At 46.7% G+C, this 17,500-nt stretch overlaps 1 protein-coding gene across 1 annotated transcript in view; it reads right to left on the reverse strand.

Moving 5' to 3' along the window:
• The window catches only part of pik3c2a (phosphatidylinositol-4-phosphate 3-kinase, catalytic subunit type 2 alpha), a gene marked incomplete at its 5' end in the record, with an annotated part of 73,770 nt that overhangs the window by 18,716 nt on the left and 37,554 nt on the right, over positions 1-17,500 (reverse strand). The window contains 7 exons of the mRNA XM_080539144.1: positions 173-361; positions 4,246-4,388; positions 4,651-4,759; positions 7,290-7,457; positions 7,976-8,098; positions 13,867-14,140; positions 14,239-14,272. Coding sequence (XP_080395270.1) covers positions 173-361; positions 4,246-4,388; positions 4,651-4,759; positions 7,290-7,457; positions 7,976-8,098; positions 13,867-14,140; positions 14,239-14,272 — 1,040 coding nt within the window. The remainder of the gene's footprint in view (positions 1-172; positions 362-4,245; positions 4,389-4,650; positions 4,760-7,289; positions 7,458-7,975; positions 8,099-13,866; positions 14,141-14,238; positions 14,273-17,500) is intronic.

A 17,500-nucleotide genomic window follows, 5' to 3' on the forward strand; every position in this document is an offset into this window, starting at 1 on the left:
ACAGGTGAGTACATAATACACAACCCGACAACTCACTTAGTATCCACTATCCTTCCTGTGAGACAGCCTGTGTGTGTGTGTGTGTGTGTGTGTGTGTGTGTCTGTGTGTCTGTGTGTGCGTGTGTGTGTGTGTGTCTGTGTGTGTGTGTGTGTGTGTGTGTTTAACCCTTACTTAGAGTCCAGCAGCTCCAGGGCGCAGACGGGGGTGAGGGGGGGCCAGTGGTGCAGCAGGCCGTGGATCTCCCCCAGGCTGCCCCAGTCCCAGCTGGGGGCGGAGGCCAGCACCTTGGGCAGGCTGTGGAGGTGGGGGCGGCAGTGGAGCCGCTGGTCCCAGAGCAGCTGGCGGTCCGCACGGGTCAACCTGGGAGGAGAGAGGAGGGGAGGGAGGAGAGAGGAGGGGAGGGAGGAGAGAGGAGGGGAGGGAGGAGAGAGGAGGGGAGGGAGGAGAGAGGAGGGGAGGGAGGAGGGAGGAGGGGAGGGAGGAGAGAGGAGGGGAGGGAGGAGGGGGGAGGGAGGAGGGAGGAGGGGAGGGAGGAGGGGAAGGGAGGAGGGAGGAGGGGAGGGAGGAGAGAGGAGGGGAGGGAGGAGGGGGGAGGGAGGAGGGAGGAGGGGGGAGGGAGGAGAGAGGAGGGGAGGGAGGAGGGGGGAGGGAGGAGAGAGGAGGAGAGAGGAGGGGAGGGGGGAGGGGGGAGACATGATAAGAAGACCACTTCAACTCACCTCAACCCCCCAAATCAATCGGACCCCCTCCTAGCCCCTTGACATGTAACATACATTCATTAGATTAGATGACACATATTAATTATACAGTGGTCCTACGTAAGGTAGTGGGAGACAGTGAACCGTTTCTTTCTTCTTTCGGGCTCTGAACTCCAAGAAAACTACAAAGAATATCAGGTTGAAGTAGAGATTCTCAGCTGTTATTTGATGGTATTTGTGTACATTGACAACAATGGCAACACTCCTATATGGCAAGGCCACTGAGCTGGTTATACTTGAGATAAGTTTCCCGCTAAAATGTACACCTCTCTGGTCCTCATGTTGACAGACACCAATAGCAGACTCCAAAGACAAAGTCAATAATCGACACTAGACGTCGACAGCTCTATGACAGTCTGCACAAATGATGCGACGGAAGACACCTGACTCGAAACCCCTGTCAAGCCAATTGTCCCCTTATTTTTTGTGTGCCCTGAAAACAGGGGGACTAGGTGTTGTCATTTCTAAATTGGTGAAACCAGTACACAGATTTGAGAGACAAGACCTCCGCGGACAGACACTTACAAGACCAGCCAAAGGAGTTTCAAAAGGAGCACATCAAGCTAGTTTGTTAAATGGAGTTAAATCCGGGCAAGAATGTCTCTCTCTGTGGAAACAACATGGTTTAATAGAGCTGCCGGCCTGGCTGGAGTTGGCAGTGTGTCTAAGTGGCCGTTTCTACTTGACTTGTAACCAAACCAACCAAACAACCTTAAACCTGAAGGAAATCTGGGGACAAACAAGCTACTCTTCCACAACCAAACTCCACCGAAACAAACAGAGGAGAACAACAGAAAACACATGTGGAACTCCCAACACTGGCAACCAATTAACCTACTGATCAACCACTCGACTCTACAAGCCTCCGTGGAGAAGTACAGTGGAGGGAAAGGTTGATCCAGGGTTCCCACACCTTCTGAAACATCAAATTCAAGCACCTTTCAAGGACTTTCAAGACTCAATTCCCTCAAATTCAAGGACCCAACACGGCATAGTTTGAGACAGAACGAGTTGACGAGCTAAGTAAAACATTTTTGAATATATATTAAAAGAAAATACAGAGAGAGAGAGAAAGAGATAGATAGATAGAGAGAGAGAGAGAGAGAGAGAGAGAGAGAGAGAGAGAGAGAGAGGGGAGAATTCAAGCACTTTCAATGACCCATGTCTATTTTGAAATACTTTTCAAGACCTTGATTTCTTTTTTCTCAAATTCACAAACTTTCAAGGATTTCAACGACCCGTGGGAAACCCTGTTGATCTGACAGTTGGGTGAACTCATCGATAAGAAACAAACCCAGAGCGTCTACAAACAGATACAAAAAGACACACAAATAGCCGACTAGCCAACTATTACTGGAACACGAGATCAGCCAAAGAGTTTCAAAAGGAGCACATCAAGCTAATGTGTTAAATGGAGTTAGCTCCTGGCAAGAATGTTCTCTCTGTGGAAGCAACATGGTTTAATAGAGCTGCCGGTCTGGCTGACTGGCGGGGGTTGGCAGGGAGTCTAAGTGGCCATTTAGACAGGATTTAGCAGCTGGAGGGACAGACGGACACTCTGGAAGGAAGGCAGACAGACAGACAGACGGACACTCTGGAAGGAAGGCAGACAGACAGACAGACAGACGGACACTCTGGAAGGAAGACAGACAGACAGACAGACACTCTGGAAGGAAGACAGACAGACAGACGGACACTCTGGAGGGAAGACAGACAGACAGACAGACACTCTGGAAGGAAGACAGACAGACAGACAGACAGACGGACACTCTGGAAGGAAGGCAGACAGACAGACAGACGGACACTCTGGAAGGAAGACAGACAGACGGACACTCTGGAAGGAAGGCAGACAGACGGACACTCTGGAAGGAAGACAGACAGACAGACGGACACTCTGCAAGGAAGACAGACAGACAGACGGACACTCTGGAAGGAAGGCAGACAGACGGACACTCTGGAAGGAAGACAGACAGACAGACGGACACTCTGCAAGGAAGACAGACAGACAGACGGACACTCTGCAAGGAAGACAGACAGACAGACGGACACTCTGCAAGGAAGACAGACAGACAGACGGACACTCTGGAAGGAAGACAGACAGACAGACAGACGGACACTCTGGAGGGAAGACAGACAGACAGACAAACACTCTGGAGGGAAGACATACAGACAGACGGACACTCTGGAAGGAAGACAGACAGACGGATACAGGCCCGGCCTGGGTCTAGGGGAGGCTGGGACGTCATTTCATTAGTAACGCTTTAATCAAAGCGCTCCGTCCTAAGGCCTACCTCCATCGGCTGTGATGTGACTGTGAGGTCATAAAGGGCCTAACTTCACACGGTTCCAAACACTGGCGGACTCAGGGGGGGGGGGGGGCGGGCGACTGCCCCTCCTGGTGCCCCCACGGTTGAAAAACGTCTCTCTTAAGTGCCCTTTTGAGTGGCAAAAATGAGAGGACGTGCCTTATTGGTGCCCCTCCAATGGTCTAAACTTGACCATGTGCCCCCACAGTTGAAAAATGTTGCACTAAAGTGCCCTTTTGAGTGGCAAAATTAGAGGATGTGCCCTATTGGCTGCCCTTCCAATGGTCTAACCATGTGCACTGATGGGGTCCCATGTTGTGCAGTAGGTGCCCTTTTTTTCTTTTCGCCCCCCCTGCCCTTCAAACAGCCTGAGTCCGCCACTGGTTCCAAGTGGGAAACGGTTTTGTCAGGAAAAAGCTAAGCTCTTCTAATCTTACGCTAAAGCCCATTAGCCCCGTTATCAAAACCGATGAAAGTGCCTTTTAACCCGAGGACTTGAAGGACAATTCATCCCACACACAAGTTCAGTGTTCGGCCGGAGGACAGGAGCTTAAAATAGCCCTTAGCTTTTTAGTATGTTGACTTTAGCTTTGGCCAGAAGTGACCCGACCTGCCCTTGGTACATAAACACACCTACTGCCTCTGGTGGCGTTTAGAACTACTGGCTCACGTCACCTGTGTGTGTTTGTCCTGAGGCCCGGTAACCGTGTGAATTACTGTGAAGCATTCGTGTTTAACCCCTCCGATTGTGCCTGGTTGGTCCTATAGAAACGTGTCTGGCGTTTCAGAGGGGTCATGAGTCAGTTCCTAAACGCTCTCCAAACACGGTCTCGGTTGAGTCTAAACAGGGGTAGTGGTCTGGTGGTCTAGTTAGGATGAATTAGTTAGGATGAATCCCTTCTAGAAGTACGGCCCAAGTTACCCCCCCCCCCGCCCCCGCCCTCTCTTACCCGAAGGTGGAGGCCGGGCACAGAGCTTCTACACCCCCGCCCCCCCCCCCCCCCCCCCCCAGCCTGACTAGTGTCTCTACCCCCCACCCCCCCCCTGCCCTCTCTTACCCGAAGGTGGAGGCGCGCCCACAGAGCTTCTACACCCTCGCCCCCCAGCCTGACTAGTGTCCCCCCCCCCCCCCCCCCCCCAGCCTGACTAGTGTCTCCCCACCACCCCTGCCCTCTCTTACCCGAAGGTGGAGGCGCGGCCACAGAGTTTCTCCAGCCTGCGTCTCAGGTCGGCGTCCAGCTCCTCCAGGGTGCCGGGGTCGGGGGGGGGCGTCCCCTGGGGCTCCACGTACAGCACGTCCACCGCCGGGCTGGGGAAGTCCACCTGGGGGGGGGGGGGGGGGGGGGGGAGGGGTGACCAAAGAGGAGAAATGTAAGTACAGTATACTAGGTGTGGTAGAACGCACATATCTAGGAAGAGTCATGAAAGGAGGGTCCTGAAATTTGATCGAGTGCAAAGATATATACAAAATTTTTTTACCCCACCCACGGCTGTTCCCGTTAAATCACACGAGTACTCGAACAGTCCAAATATATCCATCAGCCACATCACTACTACTGTATGAGCCCCCCCCTGTATGACTCACCTGCAGTATGACCCTCTCTGCGGGGGTCCTCCTCCTGCCCCCCCCTGTAGCAGCAGAGGCCTGGGGGGAGAACCAGAGGCAGAGCAGCCTGCTCCCCCTGGCCAGCACCCTGGAACGAACACACACACACACACACACACACACACACACACTTAGAACAACAATCCCGTTTCAAAAACAGTTTTTTCCTCCCCTCTGCTATAAGGACTCTCCTGACACACCTGACTCACTGCACTAACCCTGCCAGATGTCCTGCACTTTATAAGTTGTAAACAAGGACTATGATTTTGTCTTGTGGTTATGTGTGTACATTGTCCATTGTGATAGTCATGTGTAATGTGTGTATGTTTGATGTGTTTGACACTGCTGTATTGAAATACCATCGACCTTAGTCATGTGGTCATTAAACGATTAATTCATTAAATTCATTCATTCATTCAACACACACACACACACACACACACAGACAAATGTGCACGTAGCATCCACACAAGCAGCAACAGATACATAACACACAGGCATTCTACAGTCTCTAGATTCTACAGTCTAGATTCAACAGTCTCTAGATTCTACAGTCTAGATTCTACAGTCTCTAGATTCTACAGTCTCTAGATTCTACAGTCTAGATTCTACAGTCTCTAGATTCTACAGTCTAGATTCTACAGTCTAGATTCTACAGTCTAGATTATGCAGTCTAGATTCTACAGTCTCTAGATTCTACAGTCTAGATTCTACAGTCTAGATTCTACAGTCTCTAGATTCTACAGTCTAGATTATGCAGTCTAGATTCTACAGTCTAGATTCTACAGTCTAGATTATAGATTCTACAGTCTCTAGATTCTACAGTCTAGATTCTACAGTCTCTAGATTCTACAGTCTAGATTCTACAGTCTCTAGATTCTACAGTCTAGATTCTACAGTCTCTAGATTCTACAGTCTCTAGATTCTACAGTCTCTAGATTCTACAGTCTCTAGATTCTACAGTCTAGATTCTACAGTCTCTAGATTCTACAGTCTCTAGATCAGGGGTCGGCAATAGGCGGCCCGTGGGCCATTGCTGGCCCGTCACCAATAATATTTGGCCCAGCAGATTATTTTGAGAATCCACTTTTTTCTTTTTTTTTTTTACAATATCGGACCGACAGTCCAACACCGCGCCTATAATGTCCGAATAGAGAATCTACCTCCACCTGAATAATGCGTATTGTACTTGTATCCATGTTGAGAGTGAATGACACAGGGACAGACAATCAGGCAGCGGGGTGCACCGAAGCGCACTGACGCTGAACCCCTCATAGTGAATCATAAGTAGGTGGACAAGGCATGGTGCTGAAATAGCCAACATGCGGTGTGTGGTTTGAAAAAAATAACATCAGCTCATTAAATCATTCAAACGTAATGTTTACGTATGTGACTGCAACACACATATGAACAGTAACAAAGCAAATTCTGTTTAATTTTCTGAAAAACATTGACAACAAAATCGGCGCAAAGTGGTGGTAGGCCTATGCTCCTGAAACGACAGAGCAAACGCGCTATTAGGGATAATAAGTACAATGAGCCATTCATTCAAAATATACAAAATACAATTAGGTTATTAAATACAATAGCGACAGGCTTGGTACTCACTTAATGTGAAAAGTGGCATCTCCCATCGGTCACTATTTGCATGATATCTGGTGATATTGACGTCACTTTAATCCGCAGGCAGTTTATTTTTATTTTTATGCATCAATCGATTCCTCTCGTGCGTCTTTATCACATTCATTGACGAAAAGGACGACTTGTATAGAAAGGGAACATCGTGAGCACGGAAGATGTGAGTCTCACAACGGCTCTGCATTGATGAAACCAGGTAGGATGAACGTATAGTTCGCTGTCCATTCCTCTTTAAATGCCCTGTTTCCACCGTCAACTTTCCTCTTTAGACCTTTGGAGAGTAACATGATGTTTCTCTTGCTAGCAGGTTAACTGTTTAGCTAACTTCACCCGGCACGCAAACAACCAATCCAATAATAAATAATGTGACCTTGTCTGGGAGGAGGGGGGAATAATTCAGAATAAAACGATGTTAAATAATTATTAGAATAAGTTAGGCTGCGATACATCGTCAGTCCACATATTTATTATTCAAAACTATGGAAAGGGGTGAAACTACGTTTCAACGTTGTTGAGAATCACAACACAAACTTGCTAGTCAAGCCTAATACTGCAACGTAATGGATTGGACTGCTACCTAGTTAACTAGAACACTACTTTACATTGTTAGCAGGCTCACAAAACAAGCTGTGTTAGTTGACTAGCGATGTGTACATTTTTCGAAAGAAAAGTCAAAGCATTAGAACGTGTCACATTTTTAAACAATCAATTAATTAAATTAGCCTTTGATTATGTTCTGGCCCGCCATCTAGTGGCTCAAAAAAAAATTGGCCCGAGGCCAAACCTAATTGCCGACCCCTGCTCTAGATTCTACAGTCTAGATTCTACAGTCTCTAGATTCTACAGTCTAGATTCTACAGTCTCTAGATTCTACAGTCTAGATTCTACAGTCTCTAGATTCTACAGTCTCTAGATTCTACAGTCTAGATTCTAGTCTAGATTCTACAGTGTCTAGATTCTACAGTCTCTGTGCTGTTTACCGTCTGAAGTCAAACAGGGGCATGGAGACCTTCCCCAGCAGTTCGGGTCCCTTGCGCTGCTTGTTGGAGTCGGGGGAGCCGCTGGCGCTCTGGTTCAGGACCCCGTAGAGAGACAGGCTGAGCACGGACTCCAGGGGCAGCAGGGCCACCGCCATGGGGAAGTTGATCCTGGAGAGAGAGGGGGGGGGGCAAGGAGAGAGGAGCGCTAAAATGCTAGCTGTCCAATGTTTTGATAATAATAATAATAATAACTTGTATTTGTACAGCACTTTTCCTGCAAACGTTGCAGCTCAAAGTGCTTTAGTCATTATATAATCATCGTTGAATTATTTAGACATTTAAAGGTAATATTAAAAAGATGGGTTTTATATTTTCAAATATGGAAATATTTGCTGAGGTTGCATCCCTAATGTAACAGAGAAAACCAGCGTCAGAAGACCTGAGAGCTCTATCGGGCTGATATGCTAGCAAAAGGTCTTTCAGATATGCTGGTTCTGTGCCAGTGAGAGCTTTATAAACAAGCAGAAGGTATAGAGACTGAAGGTTATGTTGTTCCTCTCAGAGCACCCAGTATAAGATAATAATAATTGTAATAGAAATTGAGGACATTGTTCACAATGCCCTAAAAATGGTGGATACAGTTTTGAACTAAGAGAGGTAGAGGAGGGGGGGGGGGGGTCACGTACAGCTCGTCCCATTTGATGTGGTAGAAGAAGCTCTTGTAGGTTCCCACTTTCTTAGACTGGACCGGCTTGAACAGGTTCCTGCCGTTGTGGGTCAGCGCACACATCAGGTAGTACTTCTCATAACTGCAGAGAGAGAGAGGGGGGGGGGAGAGAGGGGGAGGAGAGAGGGGGAGGAAAGAGAGGAGAGGGGGAGGAGAGAGAGGGAGGTGAGAGAGGAGAGGAGAGAGGGGGAGGAGAGAGAGGAGAGAGGGGGAGGAGAGAGGGGGAGGAGAGAGAGGAGAGAGGGGGAGGAGAGAGAGGAGAGAGGGAGGAGAGAGGGGGAGGAGAGGGAGGAGAGAGAGGGAGGAGAGGGAGGAGAGGGAGGAGAGGGAGGAGAGGGAGGAGAGAGGGAGAGAGGAGAGAGAGGGAGGAGAGGGAGGAGAGAGAGAAGGAAATTAAACTCTTAATGTCATCGCTGCACTTTGAGGGAAAAAAGGGCATTATCAGAATCAGAAAGTTGTATTGTCATTGCACAATACCATAACAGTAGACATATTGGCATTATTATTGTCATTGCACAATACCATAACAGTAGACATATTGGCATTATTATTGTCATTGCACAAAACAACAACAGCACAACGACATTTGTTATGCATCACCTAAAAACGGTACCTGCATACAAACACTACTACACCACAACATTCCACAACATGTACCACACACATCCATATATCTCACAACATGTACCACACACACCCATATATCTCACAACATGTACCACACACACCCATATATCTCACAATACCAATAAGTTGAGCAAGTATAAAACAAAGCAGAATTTTAAGAACATCAGAGCATCACAGCAGAATATTGCACATCAGCGGAAAATATTGCACATTGGTAGCCAAAGCCATATTGCACTTAAGGTCCTGGGTGTTATGATGAAGCGGATGTGGTGGCAATAAGGGGGGGGGGGTATTTAGTTCAGTGCGTGTCCTTATGCATGTCCTATCCACTATACACAGCCACAGGTTTGCATCTACTTAGAGGTGCAAATTGTGCATCCTACAGCCCAATAACATCATGGGGCAAAGACTGAAAATCACAGCCATAAATCAAGGCAGATTTTATTCAGTTAAATTAAGAGTTCCTTTCATTTTCACATCCATATTTCTTTAATCGAAATGCCATAAATATCCCTGAAGAAATATGGGAGTAGCATTGAACAGCATTCTCCACAGGATCACAACGGAAATAAATCCTAGGATGTTATTGTGTGTTCATTCCTCCACATCCCATATATGTGTATGACATATGGCATTGATAATACCTTTTTATGTCCATCTCATGATTGTCAAATAAAAACTAACTAACTAACTACCTACCTACCTAAATAACTACCTAACTAACTACCTACCTACCTAACTACCTAACTAACGACCTAACTACCTACCTACCTACCTACCTAACTACCTAACTACCTACCTAACTAACTACCTACCTACCTACTTAAGCCGCTTTTCCATATGTCGGCTCGGGTCGGGTCAGGTCGGGTCGGGTCGGGTCAGGTCGGGTCACTTTTGATCTGTTCTGGTTTCCATTATACACAAACCGACCCGGACTAGTAGGAGGAGTCGTCGATAGTAGGCGGAGTTACGCGTCACACGCAGCCTGGCAAAAAGCTTCCCGGTGTACACAGCAACAGCAGTGATTTTTTGGGAGAGAAAGAGAAAGAGAGAGAGGAAGCTATGTACACATAATAAAGTCATGTTTTTTGAACCCTTAAAACCACTGCCTTCACTTGTCTGCTTTATGAACTGTAGTATCATCATCGGGAAACGCCGACAAGACGGGAATCTACTGGAATTTGACTCATGACACAGCCGGTGTTATTCACAGACAAACACGGTGCCGTTTGCGGGTTAATAACTTCGGTTTACCGGGGGTTAGGATAACAATTCAAACGTGTCCGGAAAGAGGAGAAGCCAGGGAATTCAAAAGTTTTTGAATGGAGTCGATCCTCCACTCCTATCACCGTGGACACAGTGCGGAGCGAATTCCCTGTTAAAACCGGCATTTGACTCATGAGTGAATGGTGAAAATGGCTGGACGGCTGCGGGCGAACTCCCGGTTCATCGAGTTTACGGTTAAAAGCATAACTTCTCGGGGTGTCAGCGCGGTGGTTAAGGGCTCAAAATGACCGTAGACAGATGGTGAAGTTAGCAAAGGAGTATTGTGTTTGTACCACCTCCACAGCCGGTGTTATTCACGGACAAACACGGTGCATAATAGCGATTTTTGTGTTGTGCTTGTTGTAAATAAAAGTTATATGATTCATTGAAATGACATTAAACTAAGATAATACGATGGTCAGCATAATTTTCCGAATCTTTATTAATAAGCTATTACAGAAAATGTAGTGACATTTTCCTAGTGAATGTGGTATTTTCAAGATGGCGGTTGTGAAGAAATAATATGGGATGGGACATGGGATGACGATTGTCCATTGACCAATCAACGGTGTGCAGCGTCACACGTCACACGCAGTGACGTGTGACGTCCCAGGTCCCAGGTCCCAGGTCCCTGCTCGGATGTGGTACCTGGGACCTAGGACTGAAGCGACCCGGACCGACGAATGGAAAAGGGGACCGAAGCGGGCAGACCTGGGTCAGCACCAGGTCAGCACCAGGTCTGCAACGTAGTGGAAAAGGGCCATTAGCTACCTACCAAACTAACTACCTAACTACCTACCTAACTAACTACCTACCTACCTACCTACCTAACTAACTACCTACCTACCTATCTAACTACTTACCTACCTACCGAACTAACTACCTAACTACCTACCTACCTACATACCTAACTAACTACCTAACTAACAATTATTTGAGCACCAATAAACCCATTTTTAATTCCAGATGATTGCATATTGCTCAATGCCATCTACCTTGGCAGCAGTGACTCAGCATTTACATCATCATCATCGTCTGTGGGTACAGATGGCGCGCTAGCACACTAACTCTCCAGCCACAACAGAGAGGAGCGCTAGCGCTAACACTTTGATTAGGGATGATTTGGGAGCTTGGTGGCGTAGCGGGTTAAGCGTCGACCACGTAACCCCAGGGTTCCCAGTTCGATTCCGGCCGCGGACATGTCCTGCATGTTATCCCTTCTCTCTCTCTCTCTCTCTCTCTCTCTCTCTCTCTCTCTCTCTCTCTCTCTCTCTCGCGTCCTTCCTGTCAATCTCTACTGTCTCTATCCTCCTCTCTCTCTCACCCATCCTTCCTGTCAATCTCTACTGTCTCTATCCTCCTCTCTCTCTCTCTCTCTCTCTCACCCGTCCTTCCTGTCAATCTCTACTGTCTCTATCCTCCTCTCTCTCTCACCCATCCTTCCTGTCAATCTCTACTGTCTCCTTCCTGTCAAAATCTCTAATGTCTATCCTGTATGGCATCCCTTCTCTCTCTCTCTCACCCATCCTTCCTGTCAAAATCTCTACTGTCTCTATCAATAAAAAAGAAAAATATGAGTGGGACTGCCCCACTCAGAAAAAAAAAAGGGATAATTCCAGTCAGGCGATATGCAGGACGGAATACTTTGGGAGTTCACTCTGGGCTCGGTGTTCTGGGAGAAATACTTCTGGGAGCTCCTTTGGTATGGCGGCGTTCGGAAAAAAATGTTTCCATGGCCTTATAAATAGCTCTTGGATGAGGCCGCCATGGTCGAGGCGGGCGAGAGGAAGCGGCCTGTTATTAACCGGGTCCTCCCTCTGCTGAAGCCCTTGTTGGCCAACCATAAAAAGCCCAGGGTTGTTCCCGGGGGCCGTATTTAGAGAGTGGCATTTTTTTGACCTGCCTTCCCTCTCTCACCAAAGTCTCTGTGATGAGTCGATGACACAGTCTTTAGGAGTAGGCTGTTCCCCTGCCCTGTTCCTCTTCGCTGTGCACCACGGCTAACAGCTAACAGCTAACGGCTAACAGCTAGCTGAATTAACTGAATGGAAATGTTGGCTCAGGTCTGTTCCAGACTGTGCAGAGATCGGAGCCAGGAGTGAAATTGGACACTGTGATGGAAAATAAGACGTATGGAGCAACACCAGAGAGCTGCTTCAAGGTGCAACAGAAGACAACAAGAGCATCAGTGCTGAGGCAAGGTGTTCTTCTGTTTGTTTTCTTGTTTTACAGGGGGGGTGTGACCTGACCTATCGTCAAAAACCATACGTGTTTCGCTTGGCACATATAAAGAAAAGCCGCAATGTCTTAAAACGATAAAACCTTGTTATATTGGACTGCAGAGGAAGTTAAACCAGAATTGGACAATAAAGACAATAAAGTCGTAGGATGAGGGGGAAGGTTTGATCATATGACAGGGCAACTGACAAATCAATTGACAATGTGAGCATGACAGGTGTGTTTCAGGAGGAAAGTGTTCATTATAAGGGTTGGGTAGAGCTATAAAAAATACAAATAAATAAACGGAATTTAGTTCTTCTTTCGGGTTTTCTTCCATTTCCTTCAATGTTGCAAACCGGGCCAAACTCACACGCATCACCAACACTGCTGCCAGGATAACTGGACTCCCCACACCCAACCTCACAGCACTAAACAACAGGCCCATCTCACGCATCGCAACCACAATAGAACAGGACATCACTGGACATCAGTGATTTTGGAATGTAACAAGCATTCTGATAGGCTGATGTCATAGAGGCAATAATGCCCAGTGAATCAGCAGTGTTAGGAGAGGAGAGTTAGGCAGATATCTACATTTGGACAAAATATGACTTTTAGCAATTATGCTACGAGGCTAACGATAATGACAAAACAGGACAGTTTAACGCAAATTCCTGCTGTTTTCTTTTCTTTTCTTTTTTTTAAATACAGCCTGTGTTTTCAGAATCAAGATCCAACGACGAGGTCAAAAGGCACTGGAGTGAGAAACACCCCCAGAGTCCCGAGCCTCGATGCTAACAGCTAATAAATGGATAGAAAAAAAGGGGTAGTGTGCGGCGGTCTAGTGGATAGAGAGTTGGACTGGTGCTTGGAAAGGTTATGAGTTCAAATCCCCCCTGAAACACCACCACTGTGTGCCCTTGAGTAAGGGAGAGAATGTCCCTGTAATTCGTAATTGTAAGAAAAAAACAGATGTGTGAACTGTGTGTGGCTGTGTGTGTGTGTGTGTGTGTGTGTGTGTGTGTGTGTGTGTGTGTGTGTGTGTGTGTGTGTGTGTGTGTGTGTGTGTGTGGAGGAGCAGAGAAAAGGAGAGGTGGATAACAGCAGAGAGGTTTAGGCCAGCGAATCACGTCTCACGTCATTTCTACTGTTGGTATCATTCGGTATGCGCAGACTTCACGATAGGAAGCGAACAAACAAAAATAGTTTGGACTTTTAACGTCCATTCGGGTACTCAAGCACGTCCCTAAGTCTGGCTCTACTCTACTGTTCACCTTTCCACTTTCTTAGCAAAAAAGGAAGAAAAAAAATGTACAAAAACAATGTAAGCGGTGTAGCTTGTAGGATTTCAAGGACCCGTGAGAGCCCTGCCTCAATGATCTCAACAGGCTTCCTCCTCTTGTCTCCTTTCCTCAACCTGTTCTAAAACGACAAAACAGGACAGTTTAAGAGTCCCGAGCCTCGATGCTAACAGCTAATAAACGGATAGAAAAAAAGGGGTAGTGGTGGTCTAGTTAGTGGATAGTGAGTTGGACTGGCGGTCGGAAGGTTGTGAGTTCAAATCCCCACCTGAAACACCACCACTATGTGCCCTTGAGTAAGGGAGAGAATGTCTCTGTAATTCGTAATTGTAAGTCTGCCAATAAACAAACAAACAAAAAAAACTATGTAAGCGGTGTAGCCTAGCTAGCAGCAGTACTACACCAGGCCAGCAGGGGGCAGACTGCTGAGGCTCACCTGCTGACCCAGGAGGCGGGGATGCCGTGCATGGCGAACAGGGTGAACTGCAGGTGGTCCGTGGTGCCCGACGCCTCCTTGCTGCCCCGGCCCTCCGCCTGCTCCCCCTCGGCATGCTGGGAGGAGGCGGGGGAGGGGCTAGAGGAGGGGGAGGGGCCAGAGGAGGAGGGGGAGGGGGAGGAGACGGGGCAGAAGGAGCGGAGGTAGAGCTTGGCCAGGTCGTAGACGGCGGCCGTCAGGAGGGTCATGCTCTCCTCCACGGGGCTGACGTGACCTGCAGGAGGGGTCAGAGGTCAAAGGTCACACGGGAGTCACATCAGCATCACACTTTTTTTTAATTTTTTTTTAAAGATGTGTGAAAGTGGTACTTACCATTGGAAGAGCCACTTGAGGATTTGAAGCCAACCTGGGGAACAGAAACACAGCCTTTTTTTTTTAAGATATTTTTTTCTGAGTGGGGGGCAGTCATTCCCACTCATGTTTTTCATTTTATTGGACAGATACAGAGAAGACAGACAGGAAAGTAAGGAGAAGAAGGGAGAGAGGAGAGAGAGGGCATGTTAGCAGGACATGGGCCGGATTCTAACCCATGCCGACATGGGCATAATGTGTGCACTGTAGACCGTGGTGCTAGACCACCGGACCACCCCAGGTCACACAAGGAAACACAGTCTTAAACAGACATTTAGACAGCGGTCTGTGTGTTTCTTTTGATTGGATCTACCGTAAAAGTAGAGATTCTCAGATGCTGTTATTTTACACTCTACTGATACTCTTCAGTTCCAGCACCTCAGCAAAGTCTGATCGCGGATGAGCAGTGGTATTTTCACTATTTTGATTTGAGGTATTTTTGCCTAAAATCTTATAATCAGGATACAAATTAAATGCATGTCCAATTGAAATCAAACTTTCCACTTTTTTGCCTTGAACTCCCTAGTTGCTATGGCGATATGTTTGGGGGTAATTGTCTTTGGCTGTATGATGAAGCACCGTCCAATGAGATCGGAAGCCTTCTCTCGTACTTCAGCAGACAGGAAGTGTCTGTACACTTCAGAATGTATCCTGCCTCTGCTTGATGGAACAAGGCAGCCAGACAGCCACACAGACACACAGCCACACAGACACACAGACACACAGCCACACAGACACACAGACACACAGACAGACACACAGCCACGCAGACACGCAGACACACAGACACACAGACACACAGACAGACAGACACACACACACAGACACACAGCCACACAGACTTACAGCCACACAGACACACAGCCACACAGCCACACAGACACCTTGAGAATCAAGGACCCCAATTGAAATAAGCCAGTGGCTTTCTTGGGTTTTTATCCTGTTAGTTGACCTTGTATGTAATATGTACTTTCATGTACCTACTCCTGCAAATCTTCTAATAAAGTTTTCAATCAATCAATCAACACACAGCCACACAGCCACACAGCCACACAGCCACACAGCCACACACCCACACACACACACACACACACACACACACACACACACACACACACAGCCACACAGACACACAGCTACACAGCCACACAGACACACAGACACACAGACACACACACACACACACACACAGCCACACAGACACACAGTAGGGATGGACGGTTTCCAATTATTGAAACCGAAAAACCGTCAGAGAGTAAAACCGCGGTTTTCCGGTTAACCGAAAAATACAGTAAAAAAAAAAAAAAAAAAAAAAAAAGTGCACATTTTTTTTTTTTTAAAAGAGCGCCAATTTCAAATAATTGAGCCCTACTGCTACAATACACTCATGTTGAACACCATTAAAACACCGTAAGCACAGTCGCAACACATTTAGGCTACTTAGTTTCACAAATATAAGTGGAAAGGCAGACTTTTGTAAGCTACACCATACATGAAAACACATGAACACTTAACACACCAGCTCCGCTGATCCATGGTGCACGCCTGCACGGAAGATCATCTCTTGGAACAGCGTCTTCATTGAATGAACTGCTTTCTCAATATCTTGGTTCTTAGACAAAGTTTCAGCTGCTGCTCAATGTATTTAAATATTTGAATACTGCTCAATAATCACTGAAATATTAGACTTAGAATTATGCAGTGAACATACTTAAAGCTTTTCATAAAAACCACATGCGCGAGACTGACTCGTCCTGAACTGTCGTAAGTCAATCAACAAAGAATGCCCCATCAAAATAAAAGTGCCCATGGTAGAGCTGTCAAAATAGAGCTTTCAAAATAAATGTACTAATACAGATAGAGATAAATACAGAACTACCTTTGCGTCACTAAGTGACCGCGTATCTTCTTAGACATGCGTTCTGTCATCACTTTCAGTAGCGCCTTCACACACAGTGGCGCTGTGCACAAACACTCTTGATCCGTATAGCTCTTGTTTTATTATATTGTGGTTTAGTAAATACTGCACTTGGAGTTACATTCAATGCATGATTTGTGCTATAGAACATAAATAAAGTTTGATTGATTGATTGATATCAAATCAAATCACATTTTATTTCTATAGCGCATTTCTCACAAAAGTGACCCAATGCGCTTTACAGAGAGCAGCGAAAATGATCTTATTAAATGTAAGCGAGTAATTGTAAAAAACCTTTCCTATCTACCAATAACTGAAGGCAACTATCTTTCCCATAGAGTGATTCGTTACCCTTAAATATAATCCCAATTAGATATTAATCCTCAGTTATTCTTCACAACTGACCAAACCTCTCACTCATTGCGCGGCAGATTCAGACTATATCATTGTTATTTTCACACACGACAAACATGTGACATGTTCCAGTTTTATTCTTATTCTATTTTATTCTTCCAAAAAAAAAAAAAAAAAAAAAAAACGGTTTCAGACGGTTTTGATAAAAAACCGTTTCTATTTTTATAAACCCCGGTTTTCGGTTTAACCGAAAAACCGTCCATCCCTAACACACAGCCACACAGACACACAGACACACAGACAGCCACACAGCCACACAGACACACAGACACACACACACACACACACACACACACACACAGACACACAGACACACACACGCCCAAGCAGATGAGGAGGTATGCCAGGAATTCTGGGCACTTCAAATTCTCCAACACTTAACACTTGGCACCACTCTGGCACATGCCAATCTTTGTCTCATCTGTCCACAATACCTTTTTTTTCAAGAACTATACGGGCTTGTTTTAGACTTTTACTTTTTAGAATACTGTAATCCGTTACATCCAGTTTCAGTTGCTCACTAGTAAATGGACTGAGTTATTAGCGCTTTACAACGGCCTCTCATTCACCCGTTCACACACACATTCACACACCAATGGCGAGGTAGGCAAGCTACCATGCAAGGCGCCGGCCGGCCCGCTCACTGGGAGCGATTTGAGGTTCAGTGTCTTTGCCCAAGAACACTCTGACATGTGGCCAGCCGGGGCTCGAACCAGCCGATCTGCCGACCTTGCGATCATTAGACGGCGGCTCTACCTCCTGCGCCACAGCCTCCCCACCACTAGGGGTTCACACCTAGCCTCTGTAGCTCTGCTGGTGAAGTCTTCTGGGAATTGTAGTGTCTGACACATTGACGCCTACCTCCTGTAGAGAGTTCCTGGTCTGTGGGAC

The sequence above is a fragment of the Nansenia antarctica genome, assembly GCF_963989245.1.
Source record: "Nansenia antarctica genome assembly, chromosome: 9".
NCBI classification, from domain to species: domain Eukaryota; kingdom Metazoa; phylum Chordata; class Actinopteri; order Argentiniformes; family Microstomatidae; genus Nansenia; species Nansenia antarctica.